Genomic DNA, 17,183 nt, shown 5'->3' on the forward strand with positions numbered 1-17,183 from the left:
GGTACAAATGGTGCTAATCAATCACACAGACAGTGTGATTAAACCACCTTAGCGTAGCTATTCAGATTATATTAGCTTCAACTTTGGCTTCCATAGCTTAACATAGGCTGTGTAAAAATGTTAGCTTGGCTCACCCTCTCAACTGACCGTAGTATTAGCGAAATGAGGACAACAACACTCTCGAAACGTAAGCCTCCGGAAACAGTGAGTTAATTAAACCCCTTCAAAACCAGTAAATAGCAGACACACACTCCTAATCACTCCTTTTAATTATATACTTCACTCCGTTTTAATTATATACTTAAATACAACATATTGTTGTAGCTTCTCCCCACACTGTGAAGAAAATGAAAACTGTTGCAGGGAGATAAAAGGAGAGTGATTAAAAAAAGGCCACAAAGTGCTCTCTTCTCGTCCCTCTCTCTCCCCCTACGCCTCTCTCTCCCGCTCTAAAATCGGTTAATTTAATAAAGCTGATTGATGAGTTTAATCAGTGAGACGCTTACACGGGGCTTTTATTGGATAATTGAATGCGTGATTAATAAAAGCTATCATCAGCAGACAAAAACACAGACACAATCGACAAACTCGCTGGAGGAGAAGAGCACTGTCGGGCAACACCCGCCCCGGAATAACAAAATGTCTTCCTTTTCCGCCCTTTCATTTGTTTACATTCATCTATATGTACTGTAAACAACTAGCTGTATTCATAAAAACAGAGGATAAATGATGTTGACTTGGTGATATAAGGATTGATATGCCTCAATAAAAATGCAACGGTTCTATCGCTCCCTTTGAGTGATTCAGAAAATGTCTCTCTACTACCTCCTGAGCTCTTCATCTCAATCTCGCCCCTTCTTCGCCTGTCTCTCCATTAACATCACCCTTCTCTCGCACTCCTCTCTCACTTCCTCTCTGTCGCTCTTTCTGTCTCCTTGATTTCTCAGACCGTCATCTCATCATCCTTTTTCTTCCTCTCCTTTCCACTCTGCTCCAGCCCTCCTATATCCTCCTCTTTATTCACGGGAGTGGCTTAGCTTACTTATTTCCTCTTTCCTTCCTTCCGGACATTTCCCTGTACCTTCCTAAGCCTCCATTCAGACCTCCAATGTCCATATAGCCATACATGTACTGTATGTATAGCACACTGAAATAAAAAAGCAACATGTAAAGTGTTGGTCCCATGTTTCATGAGCTGAAATAAAAGATCCCAGAAATGTTCCATACGCACTAAAAGCTTCCTTCTCTCATATTTTGAGCAGAAATTTGTTTACATCCCTGTTAGTGAGATTTTCTCCTTTGCCAAGATAATCCTTATCCTGACAGGTGTGGCATATCAAGAATCATTGTGCTGGGGACAATAAAAGGCTTCTCTAAAATGTACAGTTTTGTCACACAACACAATGTTACAGATGTCTCAACTTTTGAGGGAGCGTGCAATTGGCATGGTGACTTCAGGATTGTTCCCCAGAGCTGCTGCCAGATAATTGAATGTTGATTTCTCTACCGTAAGACGCCTCTAATGTTGTTTTAGAGAATTTGGCAGTACGTCATGTGGGCGAGCGGTTTGCTGATGTCAACGTTGTGAACAGAGTGCCCCATGGTGGCGGTGGTGTTATGGTATGAGCAGGCATGAGCTACGGACAACGAAAATAATTGAATTTTATTGATGGCAATTTGAATGCACAGAGATACCGTGATGAGATCCTGAGGCCCATTGTCGTGCCATTCATCCGCCGCCATCACCTCATGTTTCAGCATGATGATGCACAGCCCCATGTTGCAAGGATCTGTACACAATTCCTGGAAGCAGGCATGGTAATGACTGTGTAAAAGTTGTGTTACAGTACTGACCGTACAGTGTCTGTTACGGTAAGGATGGCGCAGTGGTTGTGTTACGGTACTGATTGAGCAGTGGTTGTGTTACGGTACTGATTGAGCAGTGGTTGTGTTATGGTACTGACCGTACAGTGGCTGTGTTACGGTACTGATTGAGCAGTGGTTGTGTTATGGTACTGACCTTGCAGTGGTTGTGCTGCTGCAGCAGGGTGGGGACATCTCCTCCTATGGGCATCTGTTTGGCCAGTTCCTTCTCCTTCAGACAGATCCACCTCCACAGCTCCTCCAGCAGGCTCTGAAGACGACTCCAACGCTCCGCACTCGCCTCCAGGTGAGCCCTGGAAACAAATGGCCATAACATGGTTAAAATATGGTTATAACACAGTCACAACCCAGGTAAAATATGTTCACAATACGGCTATAACCTGGTCATAACATGGTTAAAACACAGTTACAACCCAGGCGGAAAATATGTTCACAATACGGTTATAACCTGGTCGAAAAATGGTTACAAAAATGTTATGACATGGTCAGGTCCATCTCCATGTAAAAAGTAAGTTGCACAAGTCTTGTATTGGCTAGTGTGTGCTGGAACGACTCAGAGGAGCAGGAGCCTCCTATCTCCTGGGTTCTGTAGCCTGAGGCACAAGAATACCCCCTGGACAGGACTCTAGTCTATCGCCTGGCCATACCCCCAATCTATCTCCTTAATGCTGAGTAAGCAAGTAGAGAAGCACAGGGTCCCATTTTTTAAGTCTTTACATGGTATGACTCTCAGGGCAACACACAAACCTCAAGGCCTCTAAGTTTATCTCCATATAAGCAGCAGGTTAAACCAGCCATACAAGTCCTACTGGTTACTACAACAGAATAACATGGTCAGACCATGGCTAGACTGGTGAGGTTGGGGTGGATTGGTGTGTCAACCATTACAGTTGGCCGCATTTCAAAGTAGCAAGTTTGCTGGATATCTCCAACATCTTGAAGCATTATTAAGACCTGGAGACAAAGTGAGCATTAGAGGGAAAATCTACTCTCTCTGGAGGGCAGCCAAAACCACTTATATTGGAGTGTATGTCCGTTGGTGCCTCGTGTGCATCAAAGTGTGTGGATATATAGCATAATGTGTATTATTATTTAATGTGTGTGTTCTTAAATGTTTTGTTTTGACATCCTCCGCTCACCATAATGCGTCTGACCATTATGTACAGCAGCAAAGTTTCATAGCAGCTACTCATTATTATTATGTACAGTAATTAAGACATAATTTGCTCTAAATAGTACACACATTGCAGCACACACACCCACGCGCTCGCATGCACAGGCACAGTGCATGCACGAACACAGCACACACACACGCGCACAACCTGCTGACAGCTCAGCCTTGCCTCCATCCTATGGAGATACACAGAGTTACATGGTTTATAGGGAATAATAGTGCTCTTATGAATATGCTGTTACTTTTAATCTTTATGGAACTTGCAGTGTTTCTGTCTGATTTCACTCCATCTGTGTCTTTTTTGCCTAGTAGTAGTTGGGGCTTTCAGGCTGTGAAGTGTTGATCTTCACCTGCTCCTACCTTCGCCTCGCATAACATATTTTACCCTCGCTCTGCATCTATCTCTTGATCTATTGTTTTCTAGTACGCTGTAACCTTCCTTCGCTATTCCTCACATATTACTTATCTCCTTTGCTCACCACACCTTTTCTTCCCCTTCACAGCCGTTGCTCCTATCAACATCTCCATCTTGCCCCTGCCACCTTCACTCTCTCCCTCCATCTCTCTTTCACTCTATGAATATCTTCCACTCTCTCCGTCTCTCTCTTTATTTATGCCAAGGTTGTGGTCGCTCCTCCACTGTTCAGGTCCTGAAGAGTTCCGTGACGCCATATTGGTTCCAACTCTCATCGGTGGCAAGTAAAGCATACATGCTCTAGTTACAGTTTATTGAGTGGTTTAATCAACCATTATTTTAATCAACCTTTATTTTTCAACCTTTATTTTTACATTGTAGCATAATAGTGAAGACATCAAAACCAAAAAAGAGTTTAAATATTTAAAAAATGTATATTTTGAATTTCGCTCCCTGCACTTGAGCTGGCTGTTGTCATAAGTGTACCGACGTCGGGCTTGCAGCCAGAAGAAGTTAACAAATCAAAATATATTTTATGTGAGATTCTTCAAATAGCCACCCTTTAACCTTGATGACAGCTTTTGCACACTTAGCATTCTCTCAACCAGCTTCATGAGGTAGTCACCTGGAATGCATTTCAATTAACATGTGTGCCTTCTTAAAAGGTCATTTGTGGAATTTCTTTTCATCATAATGCATTTCAGTTGGTGTGACAAGGTAGGGGGGTATACAGAAGATAGCCCTATTTGGTAAAATACCAAGTCCATATAATGGCAAGAACAGCTCAAATAAGCAAAGAGAAAAAATAGTCAATAATCACTTTAACAAATGAAGGTCAGTCAATAAGGAACATTTCAAGAACTTTGAACGTTTCTTCAAGCGCTGTCGCAAAAACCATCAAGCGCTATGATGAAACTGGCTTTCATGAGGACCGCCACAGGAATGGAAGCCGCAGAGATACCTCTGCTGCAGAGGATAGGTTCATTAGTTACCAACCTCAGAAATTGCAGCCCAAATAAATGCTTCACAGAGTTCAAGTGACAGACAGACACATCTCAACATCAACTGTTTGGAGGAGACTGTGTGAATCAGGCCTTCTTGGTCGAATTGCTGCGAAGAAACCACTAATAAGGACACCAATAAGAAGAAGAGACTTGCTTGAGCCAAGAAACACGAGCAATGGACATTAGACCGATGGAAATCTGTCCTTTGGTCTTGAGTCCAAATTGGAGATTTTTGGTTCCAACCGTGTCATTGTGAGACGTGGTGTTGGTGAACAGATGATCTCCACATGTGTGGTTCCCACCGTTAAGCATGGAGGAGGAGGTGTTATGGTGTGGGGGTGCTTTGCTGGTGACACTGTCAGTGATTTATTTAGAATTCAAGGCACACTTAACCAGCATGGCTACCACAGCATTCTGCAGCGATACGCCATCCCATCTGGTTTGGGCTTAGTTTGTTAGTTAGTTTGGGCCATCCAAGATGGCGTAGCAGTCATTCGTCTTTGTCCTGTTGTGTCCCTTGTATATATCTTTTTACATATTTTTATTCGCATATCTTTTAAAAATATTTTCCTAAACCTCAACTTCTAAATACTCTCCTGCAACCCACCTCACCCAATGTGGCGTGGATCTGTTTTTTTTCTAAAGTATTTCTATTTACTTCGAATCTGGAATCCCTCAACTGAAGCTAGCCAGCTAACTACCTACCAGCTCTCAGTTAGGAAACCATTGCTAGAGGTCATCAGCTAACCTTTAGCTCGGAAAGCTCTCGCCAGTTTGAACAACGTGACTCAAACCAGAGCATAACGGGCCTACTTTTTTATTTATATATTTATTTTCCCCCTCCATATCTCCGGATTACTACCGCAAACTCTGAGCATTTTCATTTGGATCTTCGCAACTAGCTAACCGCAATCCCGGGTGAACGGAAAGGCTCTGGAGCAATGAACCGACCTTGCTGTCTCTGCCTGGCCGGTTCCCCTCTCTCCACTGGGATTCTCTGCCTCTAACCCTATAACAGGGGCTGAGTCACTGGCTTACTGGTGCTCTTTCATGCCGTCCCTAGGAGGGGTGCGTCAAATGAGTGGGTTGAGTCACTGACGTGATCTTCCTGTATGGGTTGGCGCCCCTCCTTGGGTTGTGCCGTGGTGGAGATCTTTGTGGGCTATACTCGGCCTTGTCGCAGGATGGTAAGTTGGTGGTTGAAGATATCCCTCTAGTGGTGTGGGGGCTGTGCTTTGGCAAAGTGGGTGGGGTTATATCCTTCCTGTTTGGCCCTGTCCGGGGGTATCATCGGATGGGGCCACAGTGTCTCCTGACCCCTCCTGTCTCAGCTTTCAGTATTTATGCTGCAGTAGTTTATGTGTCGGAGGGCTAGGGTCAGTTTGTTATATCTGGAGTACTTCTCCTGTCTTATCCGGTGTCCTGTGTGAATTTAAGTATGCTCTCTCTAATTCTCTCTTTCTCTCTTTCTTTCTCTCTCTCGGAGGACCTGAGCCCTAGGACCATGCCTCAGGACGACTTGGCATGATGACTCCTTGTTGTCCCCAGTCCACCTGGCCATGCTGCTGCTCCAGTTTCAACTGTTCTGCCTGCGGCTATGGAACCCTGACCTGTTCATCGGACGTGCTACCTGTCCCAGACCTTCTGTTTTCAACTCTCTAGAGACCGCAAGAGCGGTAGAGATACTCTTAATGATCGGCTATGAAAAGCCAACTGACATTTACTCCTGAGGTGCTGACTTGCTGCACCCTCGAGAACTACTGTGATTATTATTATTTGACCATGCTGGTCATTTATGAACATTTGAACATCTTGGCCATGTTCTGTTATAATCTCCACCCGGCACAGCCAGAAGAGGACTGGCCACCCCTCATAGCCTGGTTCCTCTCTAGGTTTCTTCCTAGGTTTTGGCCTTTCTAGGGAGTTTTTCCTAGCCACCGTGCTTCTACACCTGCATTGCTTGCTGTTTGGGGTTTTAGGCTGGGTTTCTGTACAGCACTTTGAGATATCAGCTGATGTACGAAGGGCTATATAAATACATTTGATTTGATTTGACTACTCCTGGCTAGCGTTTCCATCCCGGAGCAAGCACCCATTAGCCTGAAGCTATCCCGGCTAGGGCTCCTGTGCTACCACCGAAGCCCACTCCTGAGCTACAATATCTGGACCCCTTCTACTGCCGGTATGGGGCACGGAACCCCGCCGATCCTCTACGACTGGAATACTGACATAATCTGCCCGAGGATTCCAACAGGCCCCTCGGGCGTGACGTCCGCTGAAGGCCCATTCTGCTAACCGCGGCCTGCTAGCTACCTAGAGCTACTTGGATCCCTACTAATCCACGACTGTTCTATCGATGTCTCCGCATGAAGAGGCAAAAATAGACTTACCTCCATCGCGACGTCCCCCAAAGGCCATTCTGCTAAATTGCTATCCCCGATCTGCTAACTGCTAGCTTGCTATCCCCGGTCTGCTAACTGCTAGCCACCTTGCCCCGGTCTGCTAACTGCTTGCTTGCTAACCTGGTCTGCTAACTGCTAGCTTGTTTATCCCTGGCCTACTAACTGTTAGCTTGTTAGCATCGGCCTGCTAACTGTCTGAATCTCCGTGTCCCCAGTCAGCCCAACCAATCACTGGACCCATATGTTCACTTGGCTACGCATGCTTCTCTCTAATATCAATATGCCTCGTCCATTACTGTCCTGGTTAGTGGTTACTGTCTTATTTCACTGTAGAGCCTCTAGCCCTACTCAATATGCCTTAACCAACCATGTTGTTCCACCTCTTACATATGCGATGACATCACCTGGTTTAACTTCTTGCGAATATAGGGGGTGCTGTTTCGCATTAGCATAATTTGCTCTACAGATTAAACTGCCTAGTACTTAATTCTTGCTCGTACGATATGCATATTATTATTATTATTATTGGATAGAAAACACTCTCTAGTTTCTATAGCCGTTTGAATTATGTCTCTGAGTGGAACAGAACTCCTTCTACAGCACTTTTCATGACAGGGAGTCAGATTTCAGACATCTTGGCCCCTGATCCCAGGTCGGTTTAAAGGTCCGTGTAAATGCTATGGAGAAACAGACACTTCTTACGTCTTCCCCTGGATGTCAGTACGTGATGACGCTTTGAATGGAGTCGATTGCGCAATCAGTGCCTCTATAAATCACCAAATACCGGAAGTAACTTCCTTTGGCTGCCTGCGCCTGACGCACGAAGGACGTCGGACTCGCCTCCTTCCAACCTGTTGTTTAGCCAGTAATATTTCTCTGGTCATGTTTTTACTCGTTATAGGTGTTAACAACATCATAAGGTAGTTAATTTGAACCGTTTTATAGCAATTTATATCCGTTTAGTGCGATTTTGAGGCATTGCTTTCTGAGACACTTTGAACCGCTGGGCACTTTTCCAGTTCATGCCGAACGTTAGTGGGCATTTCCACATGGCAAGAGGACAGCTTTCGACCAAAAGACGATTAGACCCAAGAAAGGATTCATTGCCCAAGATTCTGATGGAAGAACAGCTCATAGTAAGAACAATTTATTATGATAAATCGTGTTTCTGTCGAAAAATGTTAAACGCTTATGCCGCCATTTTGTTTGTTATAGCTTCGCTTTGCGCAACCTGTATTGAAAAGTAAGGATAATTTAAAAAATGTAATTCAGTGATTGTATTAAGAATTAAATTGTCTATCAATCGCTGTCCACCCTGTATTTTTTAGTCAAGTTTATGAGTATTTATGTATAAGACTAGATCACTGTCTAATATGGCGCACAACATTTTCTGACCAGCTGGGCTACTTTTCTCATTGTCTAACCACGTTTTTTTTTGTGGCTAAATATGCACATTTTCGAACAAACTCTATATGTATGTTTTAATATGATGTTACAGGAGTGTCATCGGAAGAATTCTGAGAAGGTTAGTGAAAAAATTAATATATTTTGGCGATGATTACATTATCGCTCTCTTTGGATAGAATCAATGCTCTGGTAACGTTTGCACATGTGGTATGCTAATATAACGATTTATTGTGTTTTCGCTGTAAGACACTTAGAAAATCTGAAATATTGTCTGGATTCACAGGATCTGTGTCTTTCAATTAGTGTACGCTGTGTATTTTTACGAAATGTTTTATAGTTAGGGATGGAGATTTCAGGGTTTTTGGTGGTTTTCCTAAGCCAGAATTCAGACACGGCTAAGCCATCCAGGTTGGCAGAGTGTGCTAAAGCAGTGAGTAAAACAAACTTAGGGAGTAGCTTCAAATGTTAACATGCATGAAACCAAGGCTTTTACGGTTACAGCATTTAACAAATGAGAGCACCTGGGGAGTGGGAGTGGAGCTACGCACTGCAGGACCTGGATTAACCTCTACATCACCAGAGGAACAGAGGAGAAGTAGGATAAGGGTACGGCTAAAGGCTATACGAACTGGCCGTCTAGCACGTTCGGAACAGAGAGTAAAAGGAGCAGGTTTCTGGGCACGATAGCATAGATTCAAGGCATAGTGTACAGACATAGGTAAGGTAGGATGTGAGTATATTGGAAATAAACCTAGGCATTGAGTGATGATGAGAGAGATATAGTCTCTAGAGATGTTTAACCTTTCACGCCTTACTACCCCGGGTCCGGGAGCACCCCCCACCCCCCCCCCCACACTGAGTAGCATCGCTAGCATAGCGTCACAATTAAATAGTAGCATCTAAATATCATTAAATCACAAGTCCAAGACACCTAATGAAAGATACAGATCTTGTGAATAAAGCCACCATTTCAGATTTTTTAAATGTTTTACAGGGAAGACAAAATATGTAAATCTGTATATGTATACAAAATATGTAAATCTATTAGCTAACCACGTAAGCAAAAGACCAATTCGGCCAAATAAAGATATTGATAGCCACTAACCTAGAAAAAACCTCATCAGATGACAGTCTGATAACATATTTATGGTATAGGATAGGTTTTGTTAGAAAAATGTGCAATTTCAGGTATAAATCATAGTTTACAATTGCACCCACCATCACAACTCGACTAGAAAAAATACAGAGCAACGTGTATTACCTAATTACTAATCATAACATTTTCCGCCAAGATAGAACTGCCAAAGGGGGCGGTGTTGCAATCTACTGCAAAGATAGCCTGCAGAGTTCTGTATTACTATCCAAGTCTGTACCAAAAACAATTAGAGCTTCTACTTTTGAAAATCCACCTTTCCAGAAACAAGTCTCTCACTGTTGCCGCTTGCTGTAGACCACCCTCTGCCCCCAGCTGTGCACTCGAACCCATATGTGAATTGATTGCCCCATATGTATCTTCTGAGCTCGTGCTACTAGGTAACCTAAACCGGGGCATGTTTAACACCACGGCCATCCTACAATCTAAGCTTGATGCCCTCAATCTCACACAAATTATCAATGAACCTACCAGGTACAACCCCAAATCCGTAAGCACGGGCACCCTCATAGATATCATCCTAACTAACTCACCCTCCAATTACACCTCTGCTGTTTTCATTCAAGATCTCAGTGATCACTGCCTCATTGCCTGCATCCGTAATGGGTCTGCGATCAAACGATCACCCCTCATCACTGTCAAACGCTCCCTAAAACACTTCTGCGAGCAGGCCTTTCTAATCGACCTGGCCGGGGTATCCTGGAATGACATTGACCTCATCCCGTCAGTAGATGATGCATGGTTATTCTTTAAAAGTGCCTTCTCACCATCTTAAATAAGCATGCCCCATTCAAAAAAATGTAGAACTACGAATAGATATAGTCCTTGGTTCACTCCAGACCTGTCTGCACTTGACCAGCACAAAAACATCCTGTGGTGTTCTGCGTTAGAATCTAATAGCCCCCGTGATATGTAACTTTTCAGGGAAGTTAGGAACAAATATACATAGGCAGTTAGGAAAGCTAAGGCTAGCTTTTTCAAACAGAAATTTGCATCCTGTAGTACTAACTCAAAAGTTCTGGGACACTGTAAAGTCCATGGAGAATAAGAGCACCTCCTCCCAGCTGCCCACTGCTCTGAGGCTAGGAAACACTTTCACCACCGATAAATCCACTATAACTGAGAATTTCAATAAGCATTTCTCTACGGCTGGCCATGCTTTCCACCTGGCTACCCCTACCCCGGTCAACTGCCCGGCACCCTCCACAGCAACCCGCCAATGCCCCCACCATTTCTCCTTCACCCAAATCCAGATAGCTGATGTTCTGAAAGAGCTGCAAAATCTGGACCCCTACAAATCAGCCGGGCTAGACAATCTGGACCCTCTCTTTCTAAAAGTATCTCCCGAAATTGTTGCAACCCCTATTACTAGCCTGTTCAACCTCTCTTTCGTATCGTCTGAGATTCCCAAAGATTGGAAAGCTGCAGCGGTCATCCCCCTCTTGAAAGGGGTTGACACTCTAGACCCAAACTGCTACAGACCTATATCTATCCTACCCTGCCTTTCTAAGGTCTTCAAAAGCCAAGTTAACAAACAGATTACCGACCATTTCGAATCCCTCCGTACCTTCTCCGCTATGCAATCTGGTTTCAGAGCTGGTCATGGGTTCATGTCAGCCACGCTCAAGGTCCTAAAGGATATCATAACTGCCATCGATAAGAGACATTACTGTGCAGCCGTATTCATTGACCTGGCCAAGGCTTTCGGCTCTGTCAATCACCACATTCGTATTGGCAGACTCGACTGCCTTGGTTTCTTAACCTCTTTGGGCTCAAGGGGCAGTATTGAGTAGCCAGATTAAAGGTGCCCATTTCAAAAAGGCCTTGTACTCAATTCTTGCTCGTACAATATGCATATTATTATTACTATTGGATAGAAACTCTCTAGTTTCTAAAACCGTTTGAATTATATCTGTGGGTGAAACAGAACTCGACTTAGAGCAATTTTCCTATGTGTATGTCAGAATGCAGAATTTTGCTGGCTGTTCTGAGACCTGTGTATTAATTTGCCTGTCCTCTATTGGTTGAGATGCACTGCATACGCCTTCCACTGGGTGCCAGTGAATAGGGAGAGTTGAAATGGAGTTTCTACGTAGGTCCCAAAGGTTATAAATTGCTTGGAACCGAAGTGTCCCATCTTTCCACTCTTCGCTCTGACGCAGGAAGGGTCTTGGCATGTCATTTTAGAAGCTCCCGTATTAGCTCCTAGATATATCCGGCTCTGTTTTTATTCGATATAGGTGTTGAAGACATCGTAATGTTGTTATTTTAAACCGAATTATATCAGTTTATGTCAGTATATTGCGATTTTCGGGTATTTATTTTCGTGACGTTTTAGGAAGTTGGGTATCTCTGGCCCACATGGCTATTGTTTATTGTTAATTGCAATGTTGAAGATGACGTTCTCCAACCTAGCAACGATTCTTTTGGACAAAGGACACATTTCCCAAGATTCTGATGGGAGTTCATCTAAAAGTAAGAACTATTTATGCTGATAATTCATTGTTCTGTTGAAAAATGTCAAATGCATAAGACGCCATTTCCTGCAGTGTAGCCTTGCGTTATAGTATCCTGTATTGCGCAGTAAGGTTAATTTAAAAAATGTAATTCAGCGATTGCATTAAGAACTAATTTGTCTTTCAATTGCTGTCCAACCTGTATTTTTTTTGTCAAGTTTATGAATAGTATTCGATAAGAAAAGGTGCCTTTACAAGATGGCGCCGGACAGATTGCTTGACGTTGTGGACACTTCTCATTGTCTAAGCACGATTTGTGCCGCTAAATATGCACATTTTCGAACAAACTCTATATGCAGTGTGTAATATGATGTTACAGGACTGTCATCTGAAGAATTCTGAGAAGGTTAGTGAAACAATTAATATATTTTGGTGGTTTATACGTTATAGCTATTTTTGCCTTGAATCAATGCTGTTGTTATGTTTGCTATTGTGCTAAGCTAATATAACGCTATATTGTGTTTTCGCTGTAAAACACTTGATAAATCGGAAATATTGTCTGTATTCACAAGATGCCTGTCTTTCAATTGCTGTACACTATGTATTTTTCAGAAATGTATTATGATGAGTATTTAGTTATTTTGCGTTGCTGTCTGTAATTTTTCTGTCTGCTTTCGGTGCAATTTCTGACTGTAGCTGCAATGTAAACTATGATTTATACCTGAAATATGCACATTTTTCTAACAAAACATATGCTATATAATAAATATGTTATCCTCTGATGAAGATGTTTCTTGGTTAGTGGCTATTTATATCTTTATTTGGTCGAATTTGTGATAGCTACTGATGGAGTAAAAAACTGATGTAGTAAAAATAGTGGTGTCTTTTGCTAACGTGGTTAGCTAATAGATTTACATATTGTGTATTCCCTGTAAAACATTTTAAAAATCGGACATGTTGGCTTGATTCACAAGATGTGTACCTTTCATCTGGTGTCTTGGACTTATGTGTGAAAGTTATGTGTGAAAGGTATTTCACGTTGGTCTCTGTAGTTATTCTAGCTGCTTTGGTGAGATTTGTGATGGTGGCTGCAATGTAAAACTATGATTTATACCTGACATGTGCACATTATTCGAACAAAACATATGCTATACAATAGGTATGTTATCAGACTGTCATCTTATGAAGTTGTTTCTTGGTTAGTGATTATTTATATCTTTATTTGGTCGAATTTGTGATAGCTACCTATGCGGTAAAAAAATTGTGAAAATATGCGGTTGAGTCTTTTGCTATCGTGGTTAGCTAATAGAAATACATATTGTGTTTTCGCTGTAAAACATTTTAAAAATCGGAAATGATGGCTGGATTCACAAGATGTGTATCTTTCATCTGGTGTCTTGGACTTGTGATTTCATGATATTTAGATGCTAGTATTTACTTGTGGCGCTATGCTAGGCTATGCTAGTCAGCTTTTTTACTGATGAGGGTGCTCCCGGATCCGGGATGAGTACCAAGTAGAAGTTAACTCCCTTATCTTTTTTTTTTTTTTTTTTTTTTTTTATCCCCCATTTGGAGTAAACTGATAAACATTTCTGTTTTTACCTTCAATTTATACATCTTATACACATTTTACAGACACAGTCTACTTTATAATAGTTCTCTTGTTTGTTCTTAGTCCTTCCTCTAGTTCTGTTGTCCATCCAGTTTGATTTCCACTTGTAACTGTGCTATTTCACAATAGCTCCGCACCTATACACATTTTACAGATCCCGTATGCCCTACATTGTTTATCTTGTTATTAGTCCCACCCTTCAGCTCCACTCAACCTTTCCCATCTATCTTCCAACATCATCCATTTCGGATTTTTATTTGCCATATATTTTTCAACTGTGCTGTGATGCTTCACAAAAGATTTGAATCTTCCTATTCTCATAGCTTCCACGGATTGTAAATTAAAAATAAACATTTTTGCTAAAATAATTATTATATTATTGATTGATTGACTATGGCTTTTCAAATCCCCCAGTATTGCTATCTGTAGCGTTAGTTCTACGCAAATGTTGCAATTCTTCAACCACTCCTGGACCTGTGACCAAAAACGAGCTACATGCGGACAATACCAAAATAAATGGTCTAATGACTCTGCCTCCTCACAGCAGAATCTGCAGAGCTGGGAAGATTGTATCCCCCATATATATAACATTCTATTAGTTGCAAGAATTTTGTACAATAATTTAAATTGAAAAATTCGAAGTTTTGAATCCGGCGTTGTTTTGCGTATCAATTCATAAACAATGTGCAATGGAATGGGTACATCGAAAATCTCTTCCCAACTATTTTGCAATTTATATGGCACAGCTGTCAGTTTTTTGGTCCTTAAATTAAATTGGTATATGTTTTTATTTATCACACTTTTCTTTAACCATTTATGTTCTTTAATATAAGGCCGACATACAAGATCCTTACTTTTATCCCCTTCTACCTGCCTCTTCCATTTTTGTGGTAATGCTGCAATTAATTGGTTGTAATTTTGGGTAGAGCAGACATTTCCATATGTCTGTGTTAGCTGCATGTGTGACATTACTCCACCAGTCCTATTTATGATATCATTCACAAAAATTATACATTTTTGAAACATTTCTTCGATAAATACAGTTTTTTTTATCAATTACTATATTTGAATTTAACCACAAGATTTGTTGTACTATTTGTTCCGTCCTTTCAGGTGGATTAAACTGAAATTGCAATCAACTTTCTGAGGCTTGTTTAAAAAATAAAGATATTTTGGAGATTATTTCCTTTTCAAGCAACCGAAAGTGAGCAGGTGTAATCTGAATAAAGGGAAAAAGGCCCTTCTTGAACATAGGATGAGACATTCGTACCAATCTACTAGAGAACTAGTTTGGATTTAAGTATAACTTTTGTATGACTGATGCCTTTAGTGAGAGGTCTAATGCTTTAATATTTAATAATTTCTGCCCTGCGAATTCATATTCGTTATATAAATAGGCCCTTTTAATTTTATCTGGCTTGCCGTTCCAAATAAAATGGAATATTTTTTGTTCATAGGTGTAGGTGTAGGCAAAACCATAAGCAAATAGGTCAACTGTGATATGACTAAAGAGTTAATCAGGGTGATTTTTCCACAAATAGACAAGTATTTTCCTTTCCATGGTAGCAAGATCTTATCTATTTTTGCTAACTTTCTATAAAAATTTATTGGAGTGAGATAATTTCTTTCTTTTGGGGTTTTTATACCGAGTATGTCCACATCTCCGTCAGACCATTTAATTGGTAAACTACAAGGCAATATAAAATGTGTATTTTTTAGTGATCCAATACGTAATATGGTACATTTATCATAATTTGGTTTTAATCCAGAGAGGATAGCAAAGGTATCTAGATCCTCTATGAGGCCGTGGAGAGACTCTAGTTGTGGTTTTAAAAGAAAACATGAATCATCAGCGTACAATGACACCTTAGTTTTTAAGCCACGGATTTCTAATCCATTAATATTAATGTTTGATCTAATTTTAACAGCTAACATTTCAATGGCAATAATAAATAGATATGCCGATAGTGGACAACCTTGTTTTACTCCTCTAGATAGTTTAAAACTTTCTGAGATGTAGCCATTATTTACTATTTTACACCTAGGGTTACTATACATAATTTTAACCCATTTTATAAGAGATTCCCCAAAATTGAAATATTCTAGGCATTTATATATAAACTCCAGTCGTACTTTATCAAAAGCCTTTTCAAAATCAGCTATGAAAACCAGACCTGGTGTCCCCGATATTTCATAGTGTTCTATTGTTTCCAGTACTTGCCTTATATTATCTCCAATGTATCGTCCATGTAAAAAACCTGTCTGATTAGGATGAATAATATCTGACAAAACTTTTTTTATTCTACGCGCCAAGCAGTTTGCTAGGATTTTTGCATCACAACACTGAAGTGTAAGAGGTCTCCAATTTTTTAATTGGACTGGATCTTTATATATACCACTTGGGTCCTGTTTCAGTAATAACGATATCAGACCTTCTTGTTGCGTGTCTGATAATCTACCATTTATATAGGAGTGGTTAAAACAAGCTAATAATGGTCCTTTGAGTATATCAAAAAAAGTTTTGTATACTTCCACTGGTATGCCATCCAGCCCTGGAGTTTTCCCATCCTTAAAGGCCCCAATTGCATCAAGCAGTTCCTCCTCTGTAATTTGGCCTTCACATGAGTCTTTCTGTACAGATGTTAATTTTACATTATTAATAGGGAAAAAATCCATACAATTAGTTTCAGTTAGTGGAGATGGAGGAGCCTGAAACGAAAACATATTCATAAAGTACTTTACTTCCTCTTTCAAAATATCATTTGGTGAATCATGCGTGACTCCATCATTTGTAACAAGTTTTAATACATTTTTTTTGGTAGCATTTCTATATTGAAGATTGAAAAAGAATTTGGTGCATTTTTCCCCATATTCCATCCAGTCCGCTTTATTTTTATAATATATTACACTGGATCTTTCTTGAATAAGTTCCTCCATTTCTTTTTGTTTTTCCTCTAACTTATTCTGTGCCTCTATGGTACCGTTTTTATTGCTATCTAACTGTACTGTTAGTCCTTCAATTTCCTTTGTTAATATGGACTCTTTTGATCTAAATTCCCTTTGTTTTATAGATGAGTACTGAATTGCATGGCCTCTAAAGGCACACTTAAAAGTGTCCCATACAATAAGGGGATCTGCTGTACCTATGTTATGTCTGAAAAAGTCAGTTATAAAATCTATAAAATCTAGTTCTAAACAATTTATCATCTAGTAGACTTTGATTAAATTTCCAATATCCTCGCCCACGTGGAAATTCTGTAAGAGAAATATATATGCCAATTATGTGATGATCCGACCGCATTCTGTCCCCTATCAACACTTTTTTAACTTTTGGTGCCAGAGAGAATGGAATAAGAAAGTAGTCAAGACGACTAGCTTGATTCAGCCTCCGCCATGTATATCTCACTAAATCAGGGTATTTAAGTCTCCATATATCCACTAATTCCAATATATCCATGACCTTCATGATTTCCTTAAGTGCCTGAGGGTGATAGTTTGTAGTGTGATTTCCTTTCCGGTCTATAGAGGTATTTAAGACCGTATTAAAATCTCCCACTATAATAATAGAGTCTAGTGTTGCTTGTAGAGTTGATAAATTCTTATATATATTTTCAAAGAAGCTTGGATCATCATTATTCGGACCGTATAGGTTAACAAGCCATATTTGTTTATTGTC

At 40.7% G+C, this 17,183-nt stretch overlaps 1 protein-coding gene across 3 annotated transcripts in view; it reads right to left on the reverse strand.

The window, feature by feature from the left end:
* LOC129817161 (utrophin-like) overlaps positions 1-17,183 on the reverse strand; it is a 189,775-nt gene that overhangs the window by 96,681 nt on the left and 75,911 nt on the right. For all 3 annotated transcript variants that reach the window (XR_008753666.1, XR_008753665.1, XM_055872132.1), the window contains exon 3: positions 2,021-2,177. Coding sequence is in view for 1 of the 3 variants with exons in the window: in XM_055872132.1 (XP_055728107.1) it covers positions 2,021-2,177 (157 nt within the window). In the remaining 2 variants the exon portion in view is untranslated. The remainder of the gene's footprint in view (positions 1-2,020; positions 2,178-17,183) is intronic.

Source organism: Salvelinus fontinalis, chromosome 20, assembly GCF_029448725.1.
Source record: "Salvelinus fontinalis isolate EN_2023a chromosome 20, ASM2944872v1, whole genome shotgun sequence".
NCBI classification, from domain to species: Eukaryota; Metazoa; Chordata; class Actinopteri; order Salmoniformes; family Salmonidae; genus Salvelinus; species Salvelinus fontinalis.